Raw genomic sequence first — 27,325 nt, 5'->3', positions numbered from 1 at the left:
AAAGCAAATAAAATCAATGTACTGCCCAAACAAAGCCATCTGTGAGCTAGTTTCTGCTTTTGCTGTCAAAAGTTTGTGATTCCTGGGGCGCCTGGGTGGCTCAGTTGGTTAAGCGACTGCCTTCGGCTCAGGTCATGATCCTGGAGTCCCGGGATCGGGTCCCACATCGGGCTCCCTGCTCGGCAGGGAGTCTGCTTCTCTCTCTGACCCTCCCCCCTCTCATGTGCTCTCTCTCTCTTTCTCGTTCTCTCAAATAAATAAATAAATAAATAAATAAATCTTAAAAAAAAAAAGTTTGTGATTCCTGGTTTAGACAAAACCTGTAGCTACCAGGACAGGTTCAGGAAAACCCAAGTCTTTATGTCCTAAACTGGTGCGGCCCAGGAGCTCCAGGAGAGGGAATTCGTACGCTATCCACAGCTGGGGTTCAGACCTGTTTTTATAAACTAGTGAGGCTTCGATGTAACCCAGATTGCCGAAAGTGCTGCTGAGCAAAAGGATCAGAAAGGAGGAACGGGTCTAACACAGGTTACAGTATGACCCCCTTCCCCACCCCAACCTGGTGGTAGTTCCACTATGCCTCAGGATTCCACTGGGCAGTAAACGCTTAAGAGCTGGGTCATTAGACTCCCAGGTCCCACTGCTGGCGGGGGTGATGGTGGAAAGGGACAAGCATCACAGCCTTCCACAGGCTGGCTCCCTCTTCCCCTTGGACTCCATCACGGATTTCCCATCAGACCTGGCTGCTCATAGAGCCTCTAAGCGGCTCCCGGCTCACTTACCCACACCCCACCCACCCTTTACCGGACTGCTTAAATCCCACCGCACCCGTGGAAGTTTCCCCAACCACTCGGCCTGGAGACCTTCCCCTCCTGCGCTTGTGCCGGGTGGCACCAGTTCGCGCCTCGGTCACACGCCTGCGTGTTTAGATGCGAATGCGGATGCGAACATGCACAAAGACCGTGGGACCGCCTCCCCCGTGGCGGCGCTCCTCGAACGCGATCGCGTGCCCTGCGCAAAATGAATGAATGAATGCATGACTCAGGGTGCGATCTACACGCTAGGAGAGAGCGCCCTTCCGCACAGCTCCGGGACAACGGGCCCTCGCAGAACCCCGCTCGCCCGAAACAGACAAACCTGAGCCGCGAGCGCGGACCTCGAGGGAAGGACGGCCGAAGAAGATTCGGCCTCCCATAGGCCAGAACGGCACGAGGGGTGGGCTCTTTTGGGGGAACCGGTCGCGTATTGGTCGAGCCTCCAGTCTTAGGGCTGGGAATGACCGCTCCGCCCCAAAGGCCGCCTCCGCGCGGAGAGGTGGGAGGGCCCGAAGGGCGTGGCCGGCGCGCGGCCCCGCCCCTGGCGTAGCGGGCTCGGGTGTGAGGGCCGCGGTCTCCGTCTGGGACCCCCGCGTCGGGGCCGCCGCGTCGGTTTGCTGTTGCCGCAGCCCGGGTCGGGGCGTCAGAAGCGTCTGAGGTGAGGTAGGTAGCTTTCGGCAAGCGGGCGCGGGAGTTGGGGCTCCGCAGCCCCCGCCCCCGCGGCCCGGCCCCCTCTGCCCAGCAGCCTCTCCGGGTCTGCGAGGCCTTACCGGGCGCGTCGCCGGGCCCCGCGTCCCCCGCCGGGAAGGGCACAAAGGGCTCTTGGGGGTAGGGACGCCTCGTGCCTTCGCCTCCATTTTTGCAGGCGGAACGGCGGGTGCGGGGCGCGGAGGCGGGAGGCCGGGGTTGTAAGAGGCCGAGCGCGGGGAGGCCGGGCCGAGGGGGGCGCGCGTGTCCAGGTATCCTCCGCTCCGAGCAGCTGCGCGGCTGGTCGGGCCCGGCCGCGGGCGGACTCACTTTCCCTCGCGGCCTCTGCCCGGGCGTGTGCTGTTTACCCTGCGCGCTCGCCGGGGGCCAAGTGGCGGCCCTGGGAGTCAGGCGCTCGCGCTGCTCTGCCGCGGAGACCCTCTCTCACCAGCTCAGGGTCATTCCCAAGGGAAAGATGGAGACGAATGATGCTTTCTTGGTGCCGTGAATGCAGCAGCTGCTGAGGGGAAAAAACAAAATGTCTTGCTTTTTTTTGCCTAGAAAGGCCACCCTTTCCAACTGTCATCACCAGAACTGTTCTCAGCAGCTTAGGGGCACATATATGCTCAGGTCCTTCATAATTATTTGGTTGGGTTCGGTGTATTGTTTGTAATAAAAATGAGCGGAAACCTGCCAGTGCCAGAGCCGATTGGACCTCACTGAGAATTCAGTTGGGGGGTGGGGAGTGGGGCCTGCACAAAGATAGGTAGTATTCATAAATACCCTAACAGCTCCTAGATCTAGGGTGAGAAGGATGTTGTTAAAATGCGTGATAAAATGTACTAGATCAGTTTGCCTAGGGTTTGGTTAAAAAGAAGTAGAGGTCACCACTTCTCATCCTGATTCTCTGCATCACCTGGATCAATTCTAGGCTACTCAGTACTGAAAAGAGCAAAGAACTCAGTTTCTCTTCTGAAAAACTTTTAAAGCTCTTCCCCACCCCACAGCTAATTAATCATGTCTTCCTTTAGGCTACTTTCTTCTGCCTCTGCTTTTACACATCACATTGTATTGTGGTTTCCCCAGCTCCTAGCACAGTGCTTGGAACATAGCAAGACATTCAGTGACTGAAGCCAAAACAAGACAAAACAAAACAAAAAAATAGCGTAGCCAAAAGTTGACAAAACAAAAATTTTCATTCCTTTAATTTGTTGGACCAATTATTTCTACAGGTTAGGGAAGCAGTTGACTTCTGGCTCTCTTAAGTTAAAACAGGCTTTATCTGTCATGTTACTAACTCTGGATAAGTTATTTAACTTCTCTGTGTCTCAGTTTCTTTTTTTTTTTTTTAAGATTTTATTTGTTTATTTGAGAGAATGAGGGAGAGAGAGAGAGCATGAGAGGGGGGAGGGTCAGAGGGAGAAGCAGACTCCCCGCTGAGCAGGGAGCCCGATGTGGGACCCGATCCCGGGACTCCAGGATCATGACCTGAGCTGAAGGCAGTCGCTTAACCAACTGAGCCACCCAGGCGCCCCTCAGTTTCTTTATTTGTAAAATGGGAGTTATAGTAGTACCCAGTCCATGGGTTCTGAGGATTAAAAAAGATATTGATATAAAGTGCTTAGCATAGTTCGTGGCTCAAAGAAAATGTTCAGGAGCTGTTAGCAGTTATTAGGATAAAAATAAACAGATACTTGAATAGATTTACTAATACTAAGTATCTGTGTAGTACTTGACCCTTCAGGGTCTGTCTGCCTTTTAGTCCTTATCTGTTGCTTGATTTTAAAAAGTCCTTAAGCCTTTCATGATTTTCCCCCACAGTAAAAGTATTCCATAGGTTATCTGTGATTCATTTAGAGTCTCACCACCCACTAGAGATTAAGTGCCAGATAATAATTTGGCCAAGTATTACAGTAGTTGATAAACTCTTGATGTGCTCTGATACTCAGAATGGTCCTGTAAGAGCAGAGGAACAGACGGGGCCTGTTGTGGCTAACAAGAAATCTTTAGGGTGATTGGTTCAGCCAGAGAGGCAGAGCTTGTGGAGATGGACTTGCAGTGGCTTTTCTCCTTATAACTTAACTGTTCTCATGAAGAAACTGTCTCCTGTCTTTGAAGTTATTCACAAACATTGTGAAAAGTGGAAGAAGTCTTCTCTTTGGCTTTAGACCTGTTGGCCAGACGTAGAGGTGGCAGATAGAACCCCTAGGGGATGTTGCCTCACTTCCAGATTTTCCTGCACCACTTTCTGGGGGCAGGAAGCGGCTAAGTTGTACATTTCCTTCCAGCTGTAGGTCTCCTCGACATGTCAGTTTCTCTTAAATTATTTGGAGTCTCCAAAACAAATATCTTCTTTTCACTTGTAACTAACACAGGAGAATTCTGGTCTCTGATTCTGTTTTTAATGTAGCCACAATCTTGAATCCTTTCTAGGGAATATGGTTCTTTCTGGGGACTCCTTTCCAGATGTGACATACTATAATTAGCTGTTAAAAACCTGCTACAAGGTGTGAACTTTCTCTAGTGTCCTGTTGGAAAGACTTTAAGGACAAGGACCAAAAATTTCCTTCTCAAATGTGCCTGGCATAGGATAGGCACTCAGTGGAGTGCCTCATTGGCTCAGTCTGTAAAGCATGCAACTCCTGATCTTGGGGTTGTAAATTTAAGCCCCACATTGGCTGTAGGGATTACTTTCTTAAGATAAAACCTTAAAAAACAAAAAAACAAAACCACAGTGAATGGTTGTAAAATCATTGTAGTAGTTCTTTCCAGTGTGCGAAACAGGCTTACTGACTAACCTGGTGCTTCTGAAACATTACCAGTCACTTGGAGATCTTGCTCAAATGTAAATTCTGATTCCAAGACTGGTGGGGCCTGAGAATCTACATTCCCAGCAGGCTCTGAGGTGATGCAGATGTTGCTGGTCTTCACACTGAGTAGAAAGGTACTAACACAGGTATCTGCATTTGTGTGTGTGTGTGTTTTTAATGATTTTATTTATTTATTAGAACACAAGCAGGGGGAGCAGCAGGCAGAGGGAGATGGACAAGCAGGCTCCCCGCTGAGCAGAGAGCCTGGCATGGAGCTTGACCCCAGACCCTGGGATCATGACCTGAGCCGAAGGCAGAACACTTAACCGACTGAGCCACCCAGGCGCCCCTGCATTTGGTTTTTACAAGTACTGCTAAAAACCGTTTTGTTTTTATGGTTTTGGGATAAAGTCTTGGATTTATGATATTTTTTCCTAATTTATTATGTTACTCTATTTTTAACAATTCTTATATTTTGTTCCAAAAAATGATTTGAGAAATCATTCCAAGATACTTTCCATATAACAAGATTTTTAATAGAAGTAATTGAGGCAGATAGGTTGAAAGAAAAGTAAGATGAAGTCAAGGGTAAGATTAGTACAAAAGGTGAGTGCCTTTCTGTCCTAAGCTTTTTGGTTGTGTAGGATTGCAGATTTGTTGCTGAGCTTCCTAGTAGTCAAAGCAAAGAGGAAATTTTTATCAGTTTCACCAATACCGTTCAAGTAAAAACAAACTGGCTGTTCAGTGAAACACTTGTTTTTGTTACCAAGACCAGAGAATTCTCCAGTGTGTTCTCCAAAAGAGGATCCTTTAGTAGAGTGGGCAGCATTCTTATCAGTAAGATTCTTATCAGTCTTCATACATGTAACCTGACTGCCTCACAGAAATCACCAAGCGCAGAACACGCAGTGGCTTGTGGAACTGCAACCATGGTTCCAGGGCCAGCTTGCTCAGACAGTAGGAGAGATTTTTGTTACAGGAAAGCTGCTTTTCTGCCTTGCTCTTTGGTGGGAAGAGAAGGTACAGTTATTAACACGTGAAGTCCTCAGTATCCTCATAGTTTAAGTTTTGTTGGTTGGGGACAATCTGCTAAGGAGGCCAGAGAGCTTGCGGTTGAGTGGACAGGGGACTGGAAGCTCAGCCAAGCTCCTTGAAGATGTGGCAGTGACATCTCTTTAAAGGCCTTCTGAAGACCTGCGTGATGAGTTAGAAGACTGGCCTTGCTGCGCGGCTATCTGGTGGTCCCAGTCAGTCGCCAGCCTGTGAGTGAGTGAGTGAGTGAGTGAGAAAGCAAGAGAAGCAGCCTGGCCGCAGCCTTCCCACCTGTATTGATTTACAGGGAGCCAGTGGCTCCTTCTCAGATGCTGGAGGATTCCCTCTGACTTTAAGGAAAACATAGGGAAGTAGCCCCAGGAGGAGAAGGAAAGGGGCTTCTGGTGCTGGAGCATTCTGAGGATGGCATCAGCCCATTACCAAGCCATGGGAAACATGTCTACCCTCTGTAGCTTCTTCCTTTTCACTTGGCTTTGACCTTCCTTTTTACTTGGCTTCTTCCTTTTACTTGGCTTTGACCTTCGAATAAAAAGGTAGACACGGTGCTCAGGATGACCTGCCCCACAGGGAAAGACAGGGCCTATGTGGAAGACTAAGAGACTTGGGGACTTCAATAGCCAGGGCGGGAGCAGGTAGAAAGGCGGTTGCTCTTGGCTGTTGACCTCCCAGTCTCAAACCTCCAGCCACAGCAGTCCTGGCACCCACCCCACTCTGAGGCAGGCCCTGGCCTCTTGTGACTGTCTCTTTTGTTGGCCTCCGCTGAATATGTATTTACCCCCTGTCTTGCTGCCTCCCACGCCTGGATTGGCTTCTGCCTTTAAGCTTCTTTCCCATAAATCTAGTTCCCCCAGAAACTTTCCAGCAATGCTGCAGTGTTGGGTCCTGCCCCGCTCCCTCCCCCTTTCCTAGTGGGCAGAGCTTCTTTGTCTGGTTCTGTGGTCAGATTCTGCCACTATGTGTGCATGGTGTTCACCTATACCTGTGGCCTCCTGTGAAAACACAGGGAGTTTGAAGCATTTGGTCCCTGAACTGGTAGGGCTTGCTCTGTGGATTAATACCTGGCCCATGTAGCCAGTACAGGTGGCCGTGTGCTTGGGGACAGAGATGGGCCTTGCCCCAACACAGCATCCCTGGCAAAACTGGTATAAATCAGATTATTTCGTAGGGAGGTCGTGATTTAACAAATCCTGGAGGTAGTCCTTTTTTTGATCAGAGGAGGATTGCTCCCTGGTTGATCATTCCTCTCTGAATGGTTTAGTTAGGAGAGGCGTATCCTCTCTCTCTCTCTCTCTCCGAATGCAGCCCTCCTTTCCCCCTCCTGGATAGGAGCAAGTGGGAGGAAGCACCAGCAGCTGCGACGGGGGCTGCACGCACGGGGTGCAGCCAATACCACGAAGGGTCAGGTGTCCAGGCTTACAGAGTTAGCTTTGCCACATACGTGACGTGTGAGCATATTTTTACTGTAAGGCAAGCAGATGCCAAGCCTACATCACTCCTAATTTTATATATCTGGCAGGTCATATGGCCTCTGCGGGAGACTAATGGAGAATTTTAATAGCAAAGTCCAGGTGGTCGCTAGGATATCCTGAAGCTTTTATGGCTTGTCTCTTGGTTTGGCCAAGAACAGGGCGGTTCCAGTGTGTATAGACCTTTCCCAGGTGGAGGGTTGAATTAACTCTTCATTGTCTGTGCTTCGAGACTTCCAGGCCCTCACTCCAACCTTGTGGTACTTCCCTGTTAGGGAGGAGGTCTGCTGAGGCCTCTGCCCATCCCAGAGCCACTAGCCTATAGGAACACTGTAAGATACGTGATCTTAGGTTCTGTTAGTAATAGGTTCTGTTAGCTGTTGACCTGTGAGTTGGTTCAATACCACAAGTCATTTTCATCATCCGGAGCAGTCTATTGGAAAAGGAATAAGCTGCTTCTCATTGGAAGTGTCCAAGCAGAATCCCCACCTCCACCCACACCCCACAAGGTTAGAAGGAATGATGTGTAAAATCTAAACCTGTGGCAATGAGGGCTTGGCCTTCATGCAGATGCCCACCTGGCAAGTGCAGACAGGACTGAACCCCAGAAATCTAAAACTTGTGCATTTGCTAGGCCACCTCATCAAGGTTGATGTTTTAAAAAAGCTTTGCCTTCAACAGTCATTATTTCAAGGAGTTTTCCCTGATTATTTCTATGCCAGTTGATTTTGCCCTTTGTATTCTGTAGCATCTTATATACAACATGGAATTAGCTCTCATGGACTTCTTTTATTATTTATTTATTTACTTTTAAAGATTTTATTTATTTGACAGCACAAGCAGGGAGAGTGGCAGGCAGAGGGAGAGGGAGAAGCAGACTCCCCACTGAGCAGGGAGCCCAATGTGGGGCTCTATCCCAGGGTCCCGGGATCATGACCTGAGCCGACTGCAGTCGCTTAACCAACTGAGCCACCCAGGCGCCCTCATGGACTTCTTTTAATTCTTTTCTTTCACATGTATCTGTCTTCTCATAATTTGTGTAGTTGGAGGGGGGCATGATTTGTCAGGCAGATTAAGAAGTAAGATTATGAAGAGACTGTTTGTCCATACTGAGAAAATAAACCTGCCTTTTCCGAAGCACTGTTTCCATGAAAATCATTATTTCAGACCATCTTACCTGGTTGCTGAAGGGCCTCTGGTGACAGTGTTAACCTAGTTCAGGTTTGTATGCACACTTGAAAATTACCTAGTGGTATCTCTTAAATAGCTTATAATTCTAGCTCACCACTCCCCATCCCCCAGGATAAATGGATACTTTCTTTTTTGAGTAATGAGTCCAGACAAGACATAAAAATTACATCATCAAAACAAAGAGATCATTTGTTTGCACTCTTTTCTTGTCCCAGCATCATCATATTCCTGCCCCTGTTGTAAGACCACACCCTTTAGTGGAACAGGAAAGCCGGTAAAAGGAATTAGCCACCCGTCATGGCCTGACTCTAGCCGTTGAGAGGGTTTCTAGGAATGGAGCAAGAAGTAGAAATTGGGGGCTGTAGGTAACACTTTTCCAGCCCATGGACTCAGCTTCTAAACATCTTCATGTGTAGCTGTTTAAACAGCCACACGGTGAGGCTGTGGCTCTGTGAAAACCTGTCTCACTAGGACTTGGTCACTCATCTCGCCATCCTGTCACTCTCTTCCCTCTTCCCCTTCATGTGCTGATCTGCTTTGTAACTTGTTCCCTTGATGGTTCATAAAGAGCTTGGGTTCTGGAGTGACACCGTCCTGGATTTGAATCTCTCTCAGCCTTGGTTTCCCTCTCTGTGAAGGGAGATAAGGCGACCTGCCTCCCGTGGGAAACCCACTCTCGCAGACTGCTGGGGGGGTGGTGTAAATGGGTGCCACCCTTAGAGGCCATTTGGCAACATAGGCAAAGTATGTGCAGATGCCTTCCCCTCAGCAGCTGTCCTTCCGGATGTTGATGTTGTGCATGTGCTAGCAGGCGCACGAGGGCTGTGTGCACTGTGTGCTTCTGGCTGGTTGGTGGTTCCTTGCTGCATTGCTTGTAGTAAGGAAAGACTGGAAATAACCCCAGTATCCACCCACAAGGGACCAGTGAAATAAACCAAAAGGCACTTTTCCGGAATACAGTGCCGGGCAGTAATATGAAAGAAAGGAAGCTCGCGCGCTCTGTGTATAGCTGAGGAAAGGCATACGAGATACTTTTTTTTTAAAAAAAGGAAAGAAAACATTCTGAACAGGGTGTCCTGTACAGTGTGCTGCTTTTACGTAAAGAGGGAGGATGAAAGAGATTTTTGTGTTTGCGTGCATATGCGTCAAGGGGTAAGAGACATACAGATTACTGAGACTCTTTACCTATTTTTATGGGAATTTCTAATAGTAAATATTTTGCCTTTGTTCTCTGAAACATTGGCTGCTTTTTTTTTCCTTCTGTTGGATTCCTTTGTGGCTTGTAAGGTGACTTGTTACACTGATTTCTGTGCCCCCTCCCCACACTGATTGGCACCTGCTGACACTCAGTATACATCGTGTGCCAGGCACGTGCCTGGCATGCCCTGTGTGCAGTAGCTGGGTTTATTTATTTATTTATAATATTTTAATTTGTGAGAGAGAGAGGGAACACAAGCAGAGGGAGGGCAGGCAGAGGGAGAAGCAGGCCTCCCGCTGAGCAGGGAGCCCGATGCGGGGCTCCATCCCAGGACCCTGGGATCATGACCTGAACCGAAGGCAGATGCTTAACCAACTGAGCCACGCAGGCGTCCCTGTGGTAGCTGGTTTTAGTGAGGGATGGAGACGAGGGCAGAGGGAGACTTCTATCTGCAGCGCATTTTATATTTCAACCATGTTACCTGTCCAAAAAACCCTGTGCAGTAGTTGTGAGAAGTAAGAGAGTACGTGTGAAGTGTGTGTGCTCTTCTGGGATCACCTCCGAATGGGCCTGGAGCCTCGTGTGCCTAGGCAGACAGAGTAGGACCCTTTTCCAGGACGGGGTGCTCTCAAGGTGTGGCTGTGCCCACCCAGTTCCCGAGTGTGCGAGCTGAGCAGGATGAACCCCTCTCCACAGCCAACCCCACTTTCTCGGGCTTCCCTGTTGCTCCCAGCACCTCCTCTTGCTGTCACTTCAGCTCCTGGTCTCTGCAGAAGGAAGGCTATTTTTGTCCAGGTTCTAGCTTTGAGGTTGGTCCAGTGCGTTCCAGGTGGCCTCTGAAATCCTGGGCACTATACTTCCCTTGTTCCCCTTCCAAATCCTCCCAAAGCTCTTGCCCCGCCTGCCAGCTCTCCTGCCGCAGCCCCCAGGGCTCTCAGCCTGTACTTGTTCCTGTACTCTTAGGCTGACTGCAGGGGGTCTCTGTTAGCCCTGAAACTCTTAAAGGAACTCTTGTATTTTCAGGTCCAACTCCCATGTTGTTCCTTCTTCCCTCCCTGAGTGCTCGCCCTGGTCTCCCTCGCCTGCCTGCCCCCCCCCCCCCACCCGGTGCACGCTCACGCGTGCTCTCTCACTCTCACTGTCCCGTGCACACGTGCTATGTGGCCATTGCCATTGTTATCCACCTGGATTTCCACGGCTTCCCTCAGCTGCAAGTTAATCACAGCCCAGGCTAGCGGGAGAAGAGTTGCGGCTCATCCTCTCTCCGGTCGCTGGCCACCCTTGGAATGAGAAGTCGCCACCAGCTCCACAGCCCCAGGTGGGGTTTCTGTGTTTTGAGAGGGTCCTGCCTCCTCCAGCAGGCAAAGCGGTCACTGTGGGAACACCCTGGGCTCAGCCAAGGCCTGAGCAGACCCTGCCTTGCTGTTCCCTAGAGCACAGCGGTCAGGGCCAGGCCCGAGCCGCCTGCTAGTGGGAGCACTGCAGCAGCAGAACTGTGGCCGTGGCCGGGCTGGCGCAGGGAGGCCCCAGTGGGGCCGGGACGGAAGTGCGGCTTTACTCCTTGGCTCTGATTTGGACCTGCATTCACCTGCCTGGGCCTCTGCTGCTGGGGCTAGTACTGACCGTGTAAAAGCAGAAGACAACATGGTCTGGTCCTCCTTCGCCTTAGAAAACTCCAGGGCCAGGGAAAAATCAACCTGTGTTCTCCTCTGAGGAAATAAACACCATTTGTTCTTTCTTTTATTTGACCAGAAAAAAAAAAGTCCTTTTTTTTTTTAACTATAGTTGACATATTTATATTAGTTTCACATGTACAACCTAGTGATTACACAGTCGTACACATCACACAATGCTAACCCATGTAAGTGGGTAAGTATTGTCACCATCTGTCACCATACAGTGTTATTACAATATTATGGACTTTATTCCCCACACTGTGCTTGCTTGCTTTTTACACATCCCTGTGACTTACTTACTTTATAACTGGAAGCTTATACTTCTTAATCCCCTTCAACTATTACACCCATCTCCCCCACCTCCGGCAACCACTAGTTTGTTCTGAGTCTGTTTCTTTTTGTTGTACTTTGTTTTAATTTTCAGATTCCACATATAAATGAAAACATATGGTTTTTGTCTTTCTCTGACTTATTTTACTTAGCATAATACCCTCTAGGTCCATCCACGTTGTTAGTAATAGCAAGATTTCATTCTTTGTTTCCTTTGTTTCCATAGTCTTAAGTTGTTTCCATATCTTTTTTTTAAAAAAGATTTTATTTATTTATTTGAGAAAGAGAGAGAGAGAGCACTTGAGAGGGGGGAGGGTCAGAGGGAGAAGCAGACTCCCTGCTGAGCAGGGAGCCCGATGCGGGACTCAATCCCGGGACTCCAGGATCATGACCTGAGCCGAAGGCAGTCGCTTAACCAACTGAGCCACCCAGGCACCCAAGCTGTTTCCATATCTTGGCTGTGGTAAATAATGCTGCATTGATCTGTTCAAATTAATGTTCTCCTTTTCCTCCCGTAACTGTCCACAAGTGGAAGCACTGGAGCATGCAGTCCTGCGGGTTTTCGTTGTCTGAGGAGCCTCCACACTGTGTTCCACAGAGGCTGCGCCAGTTTCAGTAATTCACCAACACCGCACAGGGGGCTCCCTTTTTTTCACCTTGTCGCCAGCACTGGTTTCTTGTCTTTTTGGTTTTGGCCATTCTGACAGATGTCAGGTGATCTCTCACTGTGGTTTTGATTTGCATTTCCCTGATGATGAGTGATGTTGAGCATCTTTTCATGTGTCTGTGGGCCATCTCTGTGTCTTCTTTGGAAAAATGTCTATTCAGGTCCTCTACCCATTTTTAAAAATCAGATTTTTTTTTTTTTTGGCGTTGGGTTGTATGAGTTCTTTATGTATTTGGATATTAAACGCTTATTGGGTACATGATTTGTAGGTATCTTCTCCCATTCAGTAGGTTACCTTTTCTTTTTGTTGCTGGTTTCCTTCATTGCAGATGTCTGTCTTAATCATTAAAAAGCAAGGTTTCCTAGGTACAGATGCAGAGAATGTATCTTTTTCTTTTCTCTTCCCATTTTGTAGAGAGCTGCAGGCTTCAGGGGAACCCTGACCCGGGGACGTCTCCATGGCCTTGGGGGAAGAAAAGGCAGAGGTGGAGGCATCCGTGGACACAAAGACCCTGTCCTGCGGGCGGCGGAGCTGCGGGGCGCAGGAGGTGGACACCCCGGGGCTCGTAGGCGGGAAGCAGGAGGAGCCACCGTGCCTGGAAGCCCAGGCTGCGGCAGGGTCTGCCTCCCCCGTGTGGGGGATAGAGGGGCTGTCTGCCCCTGCCGCCAGCCCCTCTGCATATGACCAGCCCCAGGCCAACACCACCAGCAGGGAGCCAGTAGCTGGTAGATCTAAGCTTGCTCTTGGTTGCCTGCCCCTTCCTGCTGGCACTGGGACTAGAGACCTTTTGCACTCTGTGGGAAGCCAGGTAGGTAATAAGGCAAATGGAACTGTAGATTTAACTATTGTGGTCCTTTGGGAGTATGTTTTAGCATTTCCTTACCATCTTACCTGCTTTCCCAGCCCCTGTACAAGGAGGGGAATTGGGGGGTGGGGAGTCTGGGTGTGATGATTTCTGTTTTACAGGCTCACCTGGAGAGCTGGGCTTTGGGGCCAGTGGGGGACTCTGTCCACAGCATCTCCTGTTCCTCAAGAGTGTGACTGGTGACCTTCTGAAGACGGGGGATGCTGTGGCCAAGACCTAGTGCCCAGAGGGCTGGGCCACGGGAGCTGTGATGGGGGGAGCCGTGTCCTGTTTCTGACTTGGTGATCTGAACTCTTGGGGGTGGGGGGCCCTAACGAGACTTGGGGAGGGAGGGTCCAGGGCTGTGGGCTCCTTCAAGCTCTGAGACTCTATCCCCTTGGGACCCAGGGAACCTGACAGAGCCTTGGAGCCCCCGTGGTGGGCACTATTGTCCCTGGGTAAGAAGAATTTCTTGGGCCTCCCTGACTGCAGGGAAGCCTTGCCTAGTCAAGTCACAGAGAGCAAGCAGTTGTGCTTGGCTCTGTGACCTCAATCTTTCAGGCCCTCAGTATATTTGGGAAGGTGACCTGAATGATCCGTCCTTCCCAGCTCTGACATCCTATTATGTTCTGCTTGCCAAGGCCCTCCGTGGGAAAGGCTTTGATCGCACCAGGATCACTGTGGCCTTGGCTGCTGCATGCTGCCCCCACGCAGTTCTGCCCCGTGAGGATGCTCTGAGCATGACTGTCTGGGAGAAAACAGCAGCTGGGCCCGTCTGCCTGGGAGCCAGGGGTGGTGCCCAGGGCACCTGTGAATCCGAGATTTAGTGAGGCAGCAAGTAAATGAGCAAACACAGAAATAGGCTGTTTCATGAGCTGACTACAATGGGCTTATTATTGTGGTGCCTATTCGTTGAGCTCTGACCCTGTGCTTTTCACACCTGAGTTCCTTTAATCCTCATGTCCCGAGGAAGTGGTACTATTACTCTCCCCATTTTATAGATGAGGGAAGGGAGGCCCAGAGTCTCCATCTGGAAGGTGGCAGTTGGGTTGGCATCAAGTCTGTCTGGTTCCAGAGCGCACGTCCTTAACCACCGTGCTGTCCTGCCTTCCTTGGGGGCAAGTTCTTCATCGAACAGATGAGTTGAAGAGGCTGAGATGAGGGCCTCCCTTTGTTCATTTATAACAGGCATGAGCTGAATGGGTGGGGCCTGGTGGGTCACCTGCGGGGGGCAGGTGGATGAGTCTCAGGGCAGGGGTATCTCCTGCCCGGGACACGCTTCTCTGAGGTTAGGTGGTGTGCCCCAGCCCCGGTGTGCCGGAGCCGCCGTGTGCTTGCCTGAAGAGGGTGGGAGCGGTTTGGGGACGATGGTCAGCTTCCCGGAGCACGCAGAACTGTCTTGCTGGCCCCTCGCCGCACGCTGTCTAGTTCTCGCATCAGATGGCAGACTCCGATTGCAAGAGCTCTCCTGAATATCATCTGGGTCCCCAGAGTTGTCCTCTAAGAAAGAAATTTGGTTTGCTTATTTTCACCTTCGTGCCTTTTGTTCCGTCTTCTCATTGCAGATGGAGGAGACCAGGCTTTCTGCCTCAGAGGACCTACCTCAGACTCTTAGCGTTCCACGAGCCGCAGGCCTTTGCTCAGGACATGATGCCGACAGCGAAGATGACCCGTCCCCGGTTGAGTCGCCACGGGCGCTAGACCTCAGCCAGCAGCCCCACAGCTCGGGTTTCCCTTTCCCGCCAAGGTGGAGGCCACTGGGGAACCAGGCCGCCGTTGCTCCTCAGTTCTCCAGCTGCAGCGTCTCTGCCTCCTCCCCGGGCAGCAGTCTGCAGGGTCACCGAGAGAAGGCAGAGCCTCCAAGTTGCTCCATTGCCAAGGTCTCCTCCTCCCTGGAACTGGTCGTCCCCCAGTCGGCCCCCTCCATTGTGGGGCCAGGGCCGGGGCTCCAGTGGTCACCACAGCCTCCGTCCCCCGGGGTTGATGCTCCTGGGCTGGGCAGGAGGCGCCTCTCCTTCCAGGCCGAGTACTGGGCCTGTGTGCTACCAGACTCCCTGCCTCCTTCGCCCGACCGCCACTCTCCGCTCTGGAACCCGAATAAAGAGTATGAAGATCTGCTGGACTATACTTACCCACTTAGGCCCAAACCTCAACTCCCAAAGCACCTTGACAGCCATATACTGGCTGACCCTGTCCTGCAGGACTCAGGTGTAGACCTGGATAGCTTTTCTGTTTCCCCAGCAAGTACCCTGAAGTCACCCACTAATGGCTTCCAGAATTGCCCATCAGCGGAGGCCTCCGCCCTGCCATTCTCTAGGCCCAGAGAGCCAAGCCTTATGCGGTGGCCCTCTGGAGTACCCCAGAAGCAGGGCAGCGTTGGTTTGGCATCTTGTAACCAGCTCACATCTACCCCCAGAGCCCCAGGCAGTAGGGATGCTCCTTGGGAGAGCAGAGAGCCAGCCCCGAGGGGTGTGAAGGACTGGCTCCCCATGGGCAAGCACCTTGAGGTCGGTTCTCCCCAGCTGAGGACCTGGGACAGAGGGTGGCCTTTGCCCAGGACAGAGAGAGAGAAGGGGGCCAGCCAGGGCGTCTGGCACCCTGCCTGCACAGAGTCTGGGTGGAAATCAGAAGAGGAGGTAGAAAGTGATGACGAGTACCTTGCCCTGCCCACTCGGCTGACACAGGTTTCTAGTTTGGTTTCATATCTAGGTTCCATTCCCACCTTGGTGACCCTGCCCACTGGGGCTGCCGAAGGGCAGACCTCCCCGGACGTGTCAGACAGTGATGGGCCAGCTTCCCTCCCATCAGACTCGAGCCAAAGCCAGCTTCCTTCTGGGGCTGCCTTCAGAGGGCTCAGGGGCCCCGAGGGCCAGAACCGCCGTTTGCTGCGCTCCTTCATCCAGGCAAGGGCCTCTGCAGGGGACGGCAGTGTGGGGAGCCGCCAGGCCCTGGGGGTCTCCGGACCGCTGGGAACACGCTCTTCCCTGCCAGCTGTGTGGGACCGGCGCGCATGCTTGGACCCAGATGCCACAGGGCAGCTTCCCGGGAAGGGGGAGCAGGGAGAAGAATCGCTCGTGCAGTGTGTGAAGGTAAACCTACGTTCAAGGGGCTTCGCCTAGAGGTGTGGCTTCTGCCAGTGCATGGAATCAAACGTAGTAACCTCGAGCACTTTATATGTGCCAGGCACCATGCTGTGCCTTCTCTTACTTGATTCTCACCACTTGGCCCAGTAAGGACTACTGTTGTCGTTCATGTTTGGAGAAAAGGCAGTGCGGGGTTAGGGAAGCTGCCTACCCAAGGCTGGAGCCTGAGCTTAACCACCACTCAAGGCTGCTTCCTAGGCCTCTTGACCTTGAGGATTAAGAGGTATTCTGCACAAGAAACGTCTGTGCTCACATGCCTTTAGGAAATATTGAACAAAGGTAAATGGTTTTCTTGACTGTAGGACTTCTGAGAGCTTCAGTTTGATAAAGTGGTGGAGCTGCAGAGTTGGGAGTCATTAGATGCACTATGTCCTAGCCGTCTTGGTCACCAGACCTCTCATAGACGCGTGACTGGAGGTAGAATTCACACTCTGTGGAACAGGGTCTCCAGCATCAGGCAGATCTGAATTTGAATCCTGGCACTGCCGTATTTGGAATTTGAGCTCAGTCTTCTGAGTTTGCTCATTTGTAAGATGTGGAGCCTTGCCTCTTTGGGATGTTGTGTGGATTACATGAAATAATTCATGTCGAGGGCTTTGCATAGTCCCTGATACAAGGATGTTCGGGAACACGGCTACACACACACACCCACACCACACCACACCACAGTCCGCGCGCGGTCTCGTGTCCTGGGTGAGCGCACGGACGCTGCACACGCACAGCAGCAGGCCGGGTGGCGAGAGACCCATGAGCCAGCACGCCAGACGTTTCCTAGCATCTGAGGGCTTCAGTCAGCCCCGCCATGTCCCATGTGTGATTTTATTTGTCCTGTGAAGCAGGTAGGGCACATGGTAGCATGTGCCTCTTTTGTGATAAAAGATTGAAATACTTCGAGGCAAATGCAAAACAGGGACCCACAGTTTTTAATTCACTTGTTTCCTGCCATAGGTTCAAATTAGTCACGATTATAGTTGTTTATTTTGTTTTCCTCAGGGACAGTTAGAAAGTCAGCAGTGGTACTCACCCAGGAATCGGTCTCCATGGTAGGCGTGCCTCCTCTGGGCCAGTCCCTGTCCTCCTGTCAGCTCCTCTCCCCACGTGCAGGGCAGGCTGCTCTCAGTCTGTCATTTTTGGTGTCAAAGGCTGAGGGGAGACGGAAACCATATTGCCCTCGCAGAGGTCTGGAGTCATGGGGTGGGGACAGGCAGGGGAGGAGGGAAGAGACTGACCCCGCAAGTGAGGAACGCTCGGGAAAGGTGCACAGTCTGGCTCCCAGAATCCCCTGGATTGAAATGTAACGCCGTGTGTTCTTATTTGTCTACACAGACATTCTGCTGTCAGTTGGAAGAGCTGATCCGCTGGCTGCATAACATAGCGGACGTTACAGACCACTTGATTCCATCCAAGTCCAATCTTACAGGTCTCAAGTCTTCTCTGCAGCTTTACCGGGTAATATGTGGTCCTGGCTTCTGGCTGTTCACTCACCAGAGTGGTGGCTAAGTACTTGATTACAAAGTAAAAGCTCAAATAACTGATACTTGGTATGTTACGGCGCAATTGGCTATTTTACGTGAAATCTAATCAGAGGCCCTTTTCAGATTCTTCATGCTGAAAAACTAAAATGTAGGAGTTATTTCCCAGGCCAAGCAGAGTTTGGAGAAAATATATTTATCCTCAGTCAGATATACTTAAGGGAATTTGCAATGTAATTTTGCAGATGTCTCAGGGGTTAAGTGTAGAACTGCACTATTATGAGTCACTAGTCACATATGGGTATTTAAATTAAGTACAATTAAAGATTCATATTTTCCAGTTGTACTAGCGACATTTCAAGTGTCCTGGCATTTCTGTCATCACAGAAAGTTCTGTTGGGCAGCCCTGACTGGAATTTGCTTCTCCGTGTGTTTAGTTTTTGGGTTGTGGGTTTTGGGGTTTTTTTGTTTTGTTTTGTTTTGTTTGCCTCTTTTTCATTAAGGTCTTGTTATTTTTTAAATCTCTTTAATTACGAGTTCTGGTTAATTTGACTTTAGATCAGGTGTATTTGGAGTGATAGTTTGTGCCTGCTGTTCTGGAATAGTTACCAGTAGGTTCCCCTTCATTCTGAGAAGTACAGTTACCCCCAGTATAACATCAGCCTTGACTGAACTACCCACAGCCCTCTAGCATGTCTGGTTGACCAAGCATTTCTAACCTCTTTTGAAGGAGCAGAGGTAGTATGTGGGGTCTGAGCCTGTGAGGCTAGTCTAGAAAGGATTTTCTGAGACAGTTCTTTGAATTTCTGTAACCTAATCAAGTGCCTTTAGAGGAGAATGTGATTTACGTGTGCCTAGGCCAGAGCAGCACCACCCCAGCAACCCCCACACCCTGGCAGGAGAGAGGGCCAACGTGGCGCCAACTAAAATTTAGGGGCGGGGCCTTGCCTGGATGGGCCAGCTGTTGTACCTTCGTGGGAGTGCTGTTTTCTGCCTGGTGGAGAGAGGTTGCCCTGAGTTCCTTGCCCCGAGTATGCTTGAGGAAAGAGAAGACTGAGTGTGACAGGGTCCTTTGTGTGCAGCTTCCCAAGTGCATGTGCAGAGCTGAGCAGGGCCCAGCCCTTGGAGGCTTAGGGGCAGTACCACTGTGGGGAGAGAGGAAATTGCCGGGAAGTTGTCCTCATACTATCTGGGTGGTCTCTCCAGAGTGCCTCAGCCTCATCCCCATCAAAGCAAGTGCCAAGTAGAACAAGTCCAGTCCCTCCATTTTATCCCTCACTCTGTCCTTCTCTGCCTCAACTTGCAGACTAGCCAGAGCACCTTTCTTGCTTTGTGGGTAGAACTGAGAGCTGAGCTGGGAGTTACCCTCGCAAGTCAGTGAAGACTCGCCCTCTTGTGTCACCCACACAGCTGTGTCACAAAGTGGGATTACTGTCAGCCCCTTCCCCGCACAGATTGGTGCATGCCGCATGTGTATGCGTGAGCTACCCGGACCCCTGCGTAGAAGATAGCTCATATACGCAAGTCTGTGTCTGTGTTCACATGTTGTCAGCTTTGACTCTGTCTCATGTACTTTGTCTTAACACATTGGGTTTATGGCACCATATGAACTACAGAAAATACTAAAGAATAAAATAGTAAGTACAGGTATTAGGGCAAAGGAAAACTAAAGATAGGAATACAGTTAAATCCGAGAGTAAAATTCTAATTCCAGAACGTGAACCACCAAGTTCTGTACCCTGTACTAAAGGTTGTCATGGATTTGACTTTACACATCTTAGCAGCTAAAGAAACATCAAAAACTACAAGGCTCGGTACCGATGAGGGGAAAACAAATCAGCTACTTAGGAGACTCACAGCTTCCCCACTGCCTCCCCAAGTCCCAAGGTCTGCACAGAGCAGGACACTGAGGGAAGAAGTGGGTGGGGGCCCTTCTCTTGTGGCTCCTACCAGGTTTGTTAGAATAGAAGACGGTGTGTTCTGAGAATCCCATAGCCTTGTGAGTTTATAAAGAAAACCCTGTGAGATACGACAGAAAGAAACCCTGACTCCCAAGCTGTTCATGAACCAGGCTCTGGCAGGGAAAAGAAAATTCTTTTGTCTAACTGTAGATGGAAAAAAGGATGGAGTCTGTATTTACTTTGGGCTCAAAGTAGGTGAAGTTAAACTAAAGTGCTGCTTACTTGGGGAATTCTGAAGATGGGATGGGTTTGTCTTCCAGGGTAGAGGGGAATTGAGCTCCACAAAGGATCATTTTGAGTAAGTTTTACAAAACAATAGTAACAAAGCTTCTTTCTTTTCTGATGTGCTTTAAGCAATTTAAGAAAGATATAGATGAACACCAGTCCCTGACGGAGAGCGTCTTACAGAAAGGGGAGATTCTTCTTCAGTGCCTGTTGGATAACACCCCAGGTGAGACGCTTGAAGTTTTGAATTGAGCCAGCACTCCTTCCCTCTCAGCAGCAGGTCCAGGGGCCACAGGGTCACCGGTAAGGATCCAGTAGTGCCAACACCCCCCCACACACACACCCCCACTGCCTTAGATTCTGTTGGCTGCCCGCTGGCCCTCACCTCGTCACTCTCCCTGCAGCCGCACAGTGAGCCGGTGACCGAAAGGTAAGTCGAGTCGAGTCTGCAAGGACACTCTTTTACCGTCCCCTGGTACTGACCAGCGTGGGAATGCTGGTTTTCATGCAGTCGTCCTTGGTTCTCTGATAGGCTATTCACAGTAGGGGGCCCTCAGGGGTGCCCCTTTCCCAGGCTGGACCCCTCTCTCGTTATGTGCTTGGTGTTCTGCTCTGAGGAAGTATCCGTTTCGGTGTTTGAGAGCAGTCCATTCTGAGGGAGCAGACTGAAGGAAGAAGTGTGCTGCTGAGAGTTCATTTTGCAGGATGGGTTCCCAATTTAGGAAAATGTAAAATCACAGACTTTAAGAATATGCCTAAGCATGCAGGGTGCGAGGATTCACGATCGGTGTTGCCCTTGCTGTGGGCAGATGGGAAAGGGAGGATGAGCTCGGAGAATGCTGGGTTAAAGCCAAGAACTGACGGATTGCCAAAAGCAGCCCCTGATTTCCTGTAAGACTAAACAAGCAGGAGCTCAAAGATCGCATCTGTATTCTGCCGCAGTTTTGGAGTGAGGTGGGGCTTCTGCGGCAAACAAAGGACAGAAGCAAAGCTGGGCCGGACCCCTGGCATTGAGAGGCAGTGAGGTGGCGCTGGCCCGACCAGAAGCGCTGGGTGCGTGTGAGCGAGGTGGCCTAGAGCAGTTTCTCAATGGGCGCCACCCACATTTGGGGTCATGTAATGCCGTGGGAGGCGGGCTGTCCTCCACACTGCAGGGTGGTTGGCAACATCCCTGGCCTTCACCCATTAGATGCCAGTAGTGACAACCGAGAACCTGTCCAGACGTTGCCAAATACCCCTGGGAAGAAAAATGACCAGCGTTGAGAACTGTGAACGGGCAGAGGGATTTCAATGGGACAGGGAGCCACCGAAGGGCTTTCTAGCCAGGCAGTGATTATCCAGTGTGAACTGGGGGAGCCCTTGGCAATCCCCTGCCCTCAGGAGGCTTTTGTTTTGGTTCTTGCACGAGGGTTTTTGGGGTTTTATTGGGGCAGAAGTTCGCTATGTCAGGCTCTTGCGCTACTTGTAATTACATCAGTGTTGTACTGAACACCATGCACTAGACGCTGCGCTGAAGCACTTAACATATCAGGTTTTTGTCCTGTTTAATCAGCCTTGTGAGATGGATGCTATTATTACTCTCACCTCAGAGTTGCGAACTTGCCTTGGACCACTTAAGCGGTGGCAGCCTGCCTCAAGCCCCCTGATGCCGATTGCCCTGCTGCTGGGTCTGGAGGTGCGGGGGCTGAGCAGGAAGGGAGAGCACCCCATACTAGGAAACTCTGCCCAGACAGAGGCCGCTTGTAACAATGGGCCTCTTAAAAGCTACAGGTTCCTTGACCTTCCTTCAAAAACCGATCCAGTAATAACTTCTCAGTGCTTAATCTGGAAAAACATCATCCCCCTTGGCCCATGTCTCAAACTAAGTCATTTGGGCGTTCCTGTGATTTTCAGGTATGTACCCAGCCCCTCTGAGATGGACTCATTGCCCCCTCCGGACCTCTGCTTTGACTAACCAGGAACTTGGGTGTTGTGTGAAGACCACATGTTCCCCTTGACCTTCACAGGGTCTCTTCCGCTAGATGCACTAGTGTTCAGCTCTCTCCAGGGTACACTGCCAGCGTGGGTCGAGCCTGAGCGCACACCCCCCTACCCAGCTTCGCAGCCCGCTTTCTCCCCCGGCCACAAGCAGAACCATAGGAACAAGAACCACATTCATTGCCCCTCCAAAATGCATCTGTCTCCGCCTCCTGCCAGAGGCCTCCCCGTGGAGAGCTGGCTTTTTCACTGCTTCGGTGCACGCATTGCCAGTCCCTTCTCATATCCAAACTCCACACTCAGCTGGATCACATGACTGGGACCTATAGGCATGAAGCTGAACCAGGCTCCTGAATGTATGTATTCCATTAAAACACCAAAGCCTGGCTGGGAAAGACTGCATTCTCACGCCCAGCTTTCCTTTTACTTGGCCCCAACCAAATATTCTAACATCCTAAGATAAAAGTTCAGAAACAAAAATAAAGGTCCCCTGAATTCCACTGACGAACACACAGGACTGAGCCAAGGTCTGGTAAAGGTGGAGGGGAGAGACCAGCCGCCGCCCGCACAGAGGAGCTGCACCCCCTGCCGTGGCCTCCCTAGAGGCTGATCTCCCCGCAGCTAGACCCTGCTTCCTTCTGTGGCCGCATCCTCCGCAGCTTCCCCTTTCCCTTCTGCTGCTGGGAGATGTTGCAGCTGCAGCAGGAAACAGTGTTTCCTGCTGCAGCTGAGTGTTAACACAGCTGATAAAGGTTCAGGAAGCTAAAGCAGCCTTTGTGTTTAATAAAGGAAATAAGGTTTCTAAGAGAAAAACAAGCCTGCTGTGATGCACTCTGAACCTAGTCCATCCCTTCCTCGTTGGAGGAAATCGTGGCCTCACTCACCTCTTGTCTTAGCTTGCTTTCAGATCCTTTTCTTTTGAAGTCTGTTCCTCGAGGACCCACCAAAAAGGGTTCACAAGCATTCCCGAATACATTACCAGGCTACCTGTATACCTGCTAAGTACCATTTCCCCAGCCAACAGAGGCTCTTAGGACCTGACAGCAGAACCCAATGTCCTAATCTTGGCATATTGTTTTGTTTAAGCCTGCCCCAGAGGATCTGGGTGTGCCTTGTGTCTTAACTCTAAAAGCCGGGTTACACCAGTCACCAGAGAACCATGCTTCTGTGCCTTTTTGTGAATTATGTAAATCCAGAGTGGAGCCAGCGGAATTCTTCTCTCAGCTCTAATCAGAAGTTAACGTGGATCCCCCAGTGCAACAGCAGTCCCTGGAGAGTCACTGTTAAAAAGTGTGGACATCCTGAAATTACTGCCATGTTCCTATTTTGTGTAAAAATGCTACACACTTCTATGATTCTTTAGAAAATATAATCACATGTTTTTGTTTTGTTTTTTGCCTAATTGCTTTGAACCCATTTGTTAGTGTTAAAAGATGTCCTCGGGAGGATCTCGAAGCAGCCCAGTGAGCTGGAGAGCCATGCAGATCGCCTATATGATGCTATCTTAGCTTCTCTGGACATGCTGGCCGGCTGCACCCTCATCCCGGACAAGACGTCCATGGCACACAAGAGTACGGATGTGAAGGGGATGCGCCTAGTAAGTAGGCAACCCAAGAGAAGAAAATCTGTCCTTGGACCCCAGTGCCAGTTAGGGTACAGAGCTCCTGCTCTAACAGTTAGCTAGTTCTTAGAAGCTTGTTGAACCAAGTTATTGAAACAAATGAGAGAGTAGAAGACCCTGACACTGAAAAAGGGAGATGCTACCATTTCCAGGTAGAAGGTTGGGGGTCTTCCTCTGGTGAGCTGGCTCACTGCGGTGCCTTCCGGGACTTCCTTTCACCCTTGCTGCCTGTCTGAGGACTAGGGTGCCCCGCGCTCGCACTTCTCAGCCCCTTCAAGACAACAGTGGCAAAACTCCTCTATCCCTAAACTTTTTTAATGTCTGCATATGTAAACTTCTCCCAGTATAGGGCCGCTGTTAGGCTCCTTGTTCTATAGGCTCTTCTTGCCCAGCTCCCTTTTTTTTTCTTAAGATTTTATTTATTTGACAGAGACACAGCAAGAGAGGGAACACAAGCAGGGGGAGTGGGAGAGGGAGAAGCAGGCTTCCCGCCGAGCAGGGAGCCCGATGTGGGGCTCGATCCCAGGACCCCGGGATCATGACCTGAGCCGAAGGCAGAAGCTTAATGATTGAGCCACCCAGGCGCCCCTGCCCAGCTCCTTTGGTATTCCATCTTCAAGCAACTCGAAAGCACCAAGTGCCCACAGAGACTCAGTTACTGATAGGACCAAATATTCTAACATCCCTCCCCTTCCCAACAATGATCTCTGCAAACTGCCTTCCAAAAAGGGCTAGGGGGATCCACGGGGGTAACATGCCTTAGAGACTTAACAGTACAACTTTCTTTTGATCTTCGGGAAAGTCGAACAGGGAATGATAGGGAAGAGGAGCTAAGAGAGCAGAGGGGTGGGTGCCTAATGTGGGATCGCCACTGCCCAGCATTCTGTAGGATTCCACAACTGGACCATACTTTTTCTGAAACTCTCCTACAATCAAAATGCGGTGCTTAATTCTCAGACTTTCTAGGTGACAATTCACTGTAGCCAAGAGAATGTAAAGGATAAAAAGAGGAGGGAGTCCCTGTACTTGCCTCAAAGAAATTTGAGCAATAGTCATTTTAGTTCTAAAATGAATACAGTGATTGTTGTTATTTCTTCCTCTGCAGTATTCCGCCTGTAAAAAAAAGTTTCCCTTTCTCTTTCAGGCATCTTCTCAAGCAGATATGTAATCTGTCGACTAAAACCTGGCTGGTGGGAAACTTTCAGGAAGCCCTTGTAAGAGCCATTTAACACTCAAATCAAGGGGGAAACTTAACTGTAATGTACTAGCTTTAAAATGCCTTTCTCTTCCCTGACGTAAGGGCTTTTGAGTTACTATTCTTTATTTAAAATGAATCCTTCCAAACTGAGGTTTTCCTTTTGGTGCTTCTCTACAAAAGCATGTAGCTTTACAGTTTTTGATAAAATAAGACTAGTAAGGCTTACAGGTCTTTCACCACCCCCCACCCCCAAATCCAGTTAAAAAGAACAGAGCTCCTAAAATAGTCCACCTGCTGAAATCCTTTAAAGAAGGTTCACATGAGAGAGAAGGCACCAAATACTGGTATTCTCAGGCATACCAGAAGACCCAAGAGACTGAAACAAAAAAAGAATCACTGGCCAGGAACTTGGGTCTTTTTATAAAATTAAGCTTAGGTTTATAAATTCCTCTTGAAGATCTTAGAAGAGACTTTAAATCCCCAAATTAACAGAAACTTCTGAACAAATTATTTTTGACTATTAGGACACTTTTTAAATTATCTTCAGGGTTTAGGAGGGCTCCATCTGCCTGCCTAACTAATACGTCAAAGGAAAATGTGTCAGAGACTTAGGGAACTGTCACTGAGCTTCCGCAGGGCTATGGCCTCATTATCCACACCTTAAGGATACCTCCAGATGGACGCATCAGTCCATTCCTAGTCTCCAAGATCAGGGCGGAGAAGGGCATGGATAGGGTCATAAAGCTTGGTTAACTACAGAAACTAAGGCTGTCAGTGGTGAAGGAGAAAAGGGAAATTCTTCATTGCTTGGGAGTGACATGTACCTTGACAGGAGAAAAAAAAAAATCTATATAATCTCTGATCAACCATCAGTTCTGTAGCTTTCTAAAGCAAAATGTTCAGCTGTTGCTGGTAACCACATATTCTGCAAAAAAGCAACAAAAGACCTTTAAAAAATTTCTCTTGTGTGAATGAACATGGAAGGAGGGGAAAATCACATCTCCCCCTATATATTTCTAGCATTATGGTGGGCTAAAGACTTCAGAAAAGGATTCTTCACACTTAAATATATGTGAGATAAGCACTTAAAGATCTTTTTTCAAACTCCTTCCAGATGCTCATTGGAGGAGGGTTCTTAAGAAAGGAAGATCTCATGTTTATAAAGAAAAATGAACAAGTCATCTTGAACCTAAAGAATGGAACGATTATTCTCATGAGCAGACTTCTGACATCCCCTCAGAACAAAACATTTAATACAAAATTACCTTATTAAAAGAAGTTTAGGACTTTAGTTTTGGGGTCACATAATCATAACACTATCTCATCTACCTCCCTATGAACTTAAAGTCCTATTATTAAATGTGACTTTTCTGCTTTAAAATCTCTGACTTTATCGTCACTGGGAAAGAATCTGTTAAAATCTAATATTTAAAGATTAACTACAAAAGTAAACTATATAAAGTGCACTATTTCAAGTGCCTGCTGCTATGGTATGATTTACCAATGAGCAGGGAAGGGCCTGATCAGAATTCAACCCTGCCATCTCCCTATTAATCTTAGTTCCATTGTGAGATTTAAAAAGACAGGACAAAACAAAGCACCTCCAGAGCAAATAATTACATAAGTAAAATATTAAAAACCTACAGATGCTTTAAAAATGTCTAATGGCCTGTGTTCTTATATTGATCTATTTCACCTTCTCTTTGATGTCGCTATAAATTGGCACATGCCTTTCTACTGTTAAAACAGCCCTGAGGCGTTAAACCCATTTATTTGCTAGTATTTGAGAGACCTGTTTCTATTCACAAAAAAACTGAAGACGACAACCCTGGGGAAACAAACTTGGCCAATGTTACAGCAAGTGAATGCTGAATATGCCATTCTGTTCCCATCCAACCTAATAATTACCAGCTTCAACAGGAATTTTCAGAGTATTTTATTTCAGAGTACCTGGTTTCCCAAGAAAGTATTACTTTCATTACAGAGATGATCTAAGATATTTTTATCTATCTCTTTTGAAATAAGGTGTGACTGAGGGTACTCTGGACCTAGCTGTGAATGCCACTGAAGAGTTCTATCTTTAGCAGTGCTATAAGGAGTTTAAGACCAGCGTTAAAACTCCAGCTGAAATGGTTTCAGCCTAGGAAGCCGCTGCAGCATATCCGTGAGCAGCCACGGCCAGGTTAGAGGCAGAACAGCCTGGCCGGCCACTGCACCTTGGCTGGTGCGCATTCGCCTTAAGGACAGAAGTGGCTTACGTGGACATAACAGTAGTTATAAGATCCCACGTTTACCTGTAGTAACATTTCCTAGTAGTCCCTGTAAATAAACAGAATCGAAGTCCACAGGGATGTGGTAGTACTAAGACCTGGGTTCGGGTTGCAGCTCCACAGCTAGGCTCATCCGCAAATAGGAGATAGTATCAATATAGGGCTGTTTTGAAGCTTCAACGGGAACATAAAGGGATGATGTCAAGATGCTGCAATGGCAACATGTATGCTAAAGGAAATTTCAGTCAAAGGTCAAAGGACAGGAAGTTCCTGCTCAGACCAGAGTGGCTATCATTCTATTAGGGTTTCCCAGAGATTGCAACCACTCAGGCTCAGAACACTTCACTTACATAAGCTTATTCATGGCAGCCAGGGACATTAAAATACAATAAGTGGGAATTCCTCTTACTAAGTGGACAAATTATTAAAGCCCATAGTAGCTTGAAGTGTTTGTATATTTTTTTTCAGAACTGCATTTATTGTCATACGCAAAACAAATAGGGAAGCATGCTGAAACATCCTGCGGTAAGCCCCAGTCCTGACTGCCATGGGGGAAAGAAAAGAACACTAGATTTTCAAAACTAAGTATGTAAATATGCTTACATCTTAAAATAAATTCACATACTGTTCGTTCTTGTTAACTCACCAATAAGCTGCCAGTTTGAATAGCTTGCTGTATAAAACTGAAGTGCACAGCATCACGTAACAGTTGTAGCATTC

The 27,325-nt window shown here is 49.2% G+C and overlaps 1 protein-coding gene across 6 annotated transcripts; it reads left to right on the top strand.

Moving 5' to 3' along the window:
- The first annotated feature begins 1,343 nt into the window (after positions 1 to 1,343).
- Positions 1,344 to 27,176, top strand: CEP68 (centrosomal protein 68). 6 transcript variants are annotated; one of them, XM_027623168.1, is made up of 8 exons: positions 1,344 to 1,478; positions 12,309 to 12,702; positions 14,304 to 15,827; positions 17,208 to 17,330; positions 19,669 to 19,765; positions 22,941 to 23,113; positions 24,282 to 24,351; positions 27,074 to 27,176. In XM_027623168.1, exons 2-7 carry the CDS (start codon positions 12,352 to 12,354, stop codon positions 24,303 to 24,305), a joined length of 2,292 nt encoding a protein of 763 aa, XP_027478969.1. In that variant the 5' UTR covers positions 1,344 to 1,478; positions 12,309 to 12,351; the 3' UTR covers positions 24,306 to 24,351; positions 27,074 to 27,176. The 6 variants fall into 6 exon arrangements, with proteins under 6 accessions (XP_027478969.1, XP_027478968.1, XP_027478966.1 ...); XM_027623167.1 differs by having other exon boundaries at positions 25,450 to 27,133; XM_027623165.1 differs by having other exon boundaries at positions 24,282 to 27,133.
- The last annotated feature ends 149 nt before the right edge of the window (positions 27,177 to 27,325 follow it).

The sequence above is a fragment of the Zalophus californianus genome, chromosome 8 (genome assembly GCF_009762305.2).
Source record: "Zalophus californianus isolate mZalCal1 chromosome 8, mZalCal1.pri.v2, whole genome shotgun sequence".
In the NCBI taxonomy this organism is placed as follows: Eukaryota; Metazoa; Chordata; class Mammalia; order Carnivora; family Otariidae; genus Zalophus; species Zalophus californianus.
The sequence above is the reverse complement of the archived record's forward strand: the minus strand, read 5'-3'. Positions and strand labels throughout refer to the sequence as shown.